This window comes from Auxenochlorella protothecoides (genome assembly GCF_000733215.1).
Source record: "Auxenochlorella protothecoides strain 0710 unplaced genomic scaffold scaffold93, whole genome shotgun sequence".
Taxonomy (NCBI): domain Eukaryota; kingdom Viridiplantae; phylum Chlorophyta; class Trebouxiophyceae; order Chlorellales; family Chlorellaceae; genus Auxenochlorella; species Auxenochlorella protothecoides.
In genome coordinates, this window is record NW_011934269.1 from 210,391 (window position 1) to 212,011 (window position 1,621).

The 1,621-nt window shown below is 66.5% G+C and overlaps 1 protein-coding gene across 1 annotated transcript in view; it reads left to right on the top strand.

The window, feature by feature from the left end:
- F751_6679 (putative protein S-acyltransferase 23) overlaps positions 1 to 1,606 on the top strand; it is a gene marked incomplete at both ends in the record, with an annotated part of 4,276 nt that extends 2,670 nt beyond the window's left edge. Inside the window, 5 exons of the mRNA XM_011401358.1 lie at positions 23 to 308; positions 453 to 570; positions 800 to 930; positions 1,086 to 1,157; positions 1,390 to 1,606. Of these exons, the coding sequence (XP_011399660.1) occupies positions 23 to 308; positions 453 to 570; positions 800 to 930; positions 1,086 to 1,157; positions 1,390 to 1,606 (824 nt within the window). The remainder of the gene's footprint in view (positions 1 to 22; positions 309 to 452; positions 571 to 799; positions 931 to 1,085; positions 1,158 to 1,389) is intronic.
- Between the last annotated feature and the right edge of the window lie 15 nt (positions 1,607 to 1,621).

Sequence of the window (1,621 nt, forward strand, 5' to 3'; positions counted from 1 at the left end):
CGGACCTGGACTCTAGACCCAGGGTTTGTGCCCCTGGGCCCTCCCCTCCCGGACGGCCCGCTGGACCCGGGCCGGCGGGCACTGCTCCAGGCCCAGAACCCGGCCTGGTGCTACACCTGCAATGCGTACCGCCCCATCCGCTCCAAGCACTGCGGGCAGTGCGGTCGGTGCTGCGAGGAGTTTGACCACCACTGCCCCGTGGTGGGGACCTGCGTGGCCCGCGGCAACCGCCGCGAGTTCCTGGGGTACCTGCTCACCCTCTTTGGGGCCGAGGCCGTCATGCTGGGCATGGGTGTCCGGTACTGCAGGTACGGGGAGGTGACAGTCTCTCGTGATGGGGCCGGCTGACACAAGTGGCGGTCGGGCACGTGCCGTCACAAGGGTTCCCTGCACATCCCGTCGCTGTCGAACCCCTCACTCCTTCGCCGCATGTGCCCCCACTCCCCTCACAGGCTGCTCATCCTCCGTGCTCTCCACCTGCGGACCCTCCCCGGTCTACTGGAGGTGCTGCCCCACATGGCCCTGGTCTGGCGGGCGTCACCGGGGGTCCTCTACATGCTCGTGCTCACGGTGAGAGTGCCATGTTTGTTTTGGGGGGGTGGGGTAGGGGGAAAGGGACTGTGATAGTAAGCTTGCAGATCGCCGAGATGACTGCCCTGCAAGGGCACTTTGCCCCAGTCGATGGAGGGCCATACGTCCTCAGGTGCTGAGTTGGTCGCAATTTGGTATGCACACGCACGTTCCAGCTGAGAATCACACCCCCAGTACACCTCTTCCCGTTCCGGCTCTCCTGCCCCAGGTGGGCATCTGCATGGGCACCGCTGCACTCCTGGGCCGTGCGCTGTGGGGCACGGCGGCGGCGCTGACCACCAACGAGATGATCCTGCGCAGGAGGTACGCCTACCTCCAGGACACGCAGGGGCTGTACAGGTGCGAGGGCCCAAGGGGAGGTCTCATGGGGTTGGGTGGTTGTTTGAGGACCCCAGGCTGACCCAAGGCAGGCTGTCGCAGCACTGATAGGTATGCAGGTGCTGCCCGGACGCGCATGCACCCTCTGATTACCCAGCCGCCCCACCCCCATGCAGCAACCCATTTGACATGGGGGCGTGGCAGAACTGCCTGGCCTTTTGGAGCACGGCTCGCCCCGACTGGTACAGGTGGGTGCCTTGGTCAGGTGTGGGCGTGCTTGGTGAGGGATGGGCGGGATCGGTTTGCGCATCCCAAAGCAGCCCTTGCTAAGAAGGCGGCTGTGCGGAGCTGGGGCGGCCGCAACCTGGGGCTGCCGTCCGCTCTTCCCGCTGCTCCTGAAAGCGGATGGCGCAAAGCCCCCTGAAGCAAACCTTCCCCCCCCTCCCCCAATATCTCCACACACACTTGGCATGCCTGCAGCGTGTACAGTGAGCACTGCACGGCCCTGCGCGAGGGGGAGGAGCCTCTGGCGCACCCCCTGGCCACGCGCATACTGAGGAGGTGGGACCGGGCACGCGCAGCCCTGGAACGGGCACGGTTCGAGAAGAAGGCGCGGCGTGAGGAGGAGCTGCTCCGACGCGGCAGCCAGCTGGCCGCCTCGGAGGGCGAGGCGGAGTCGGAGATAGAGGCAGTGTGAGGTTGACATGCCCGC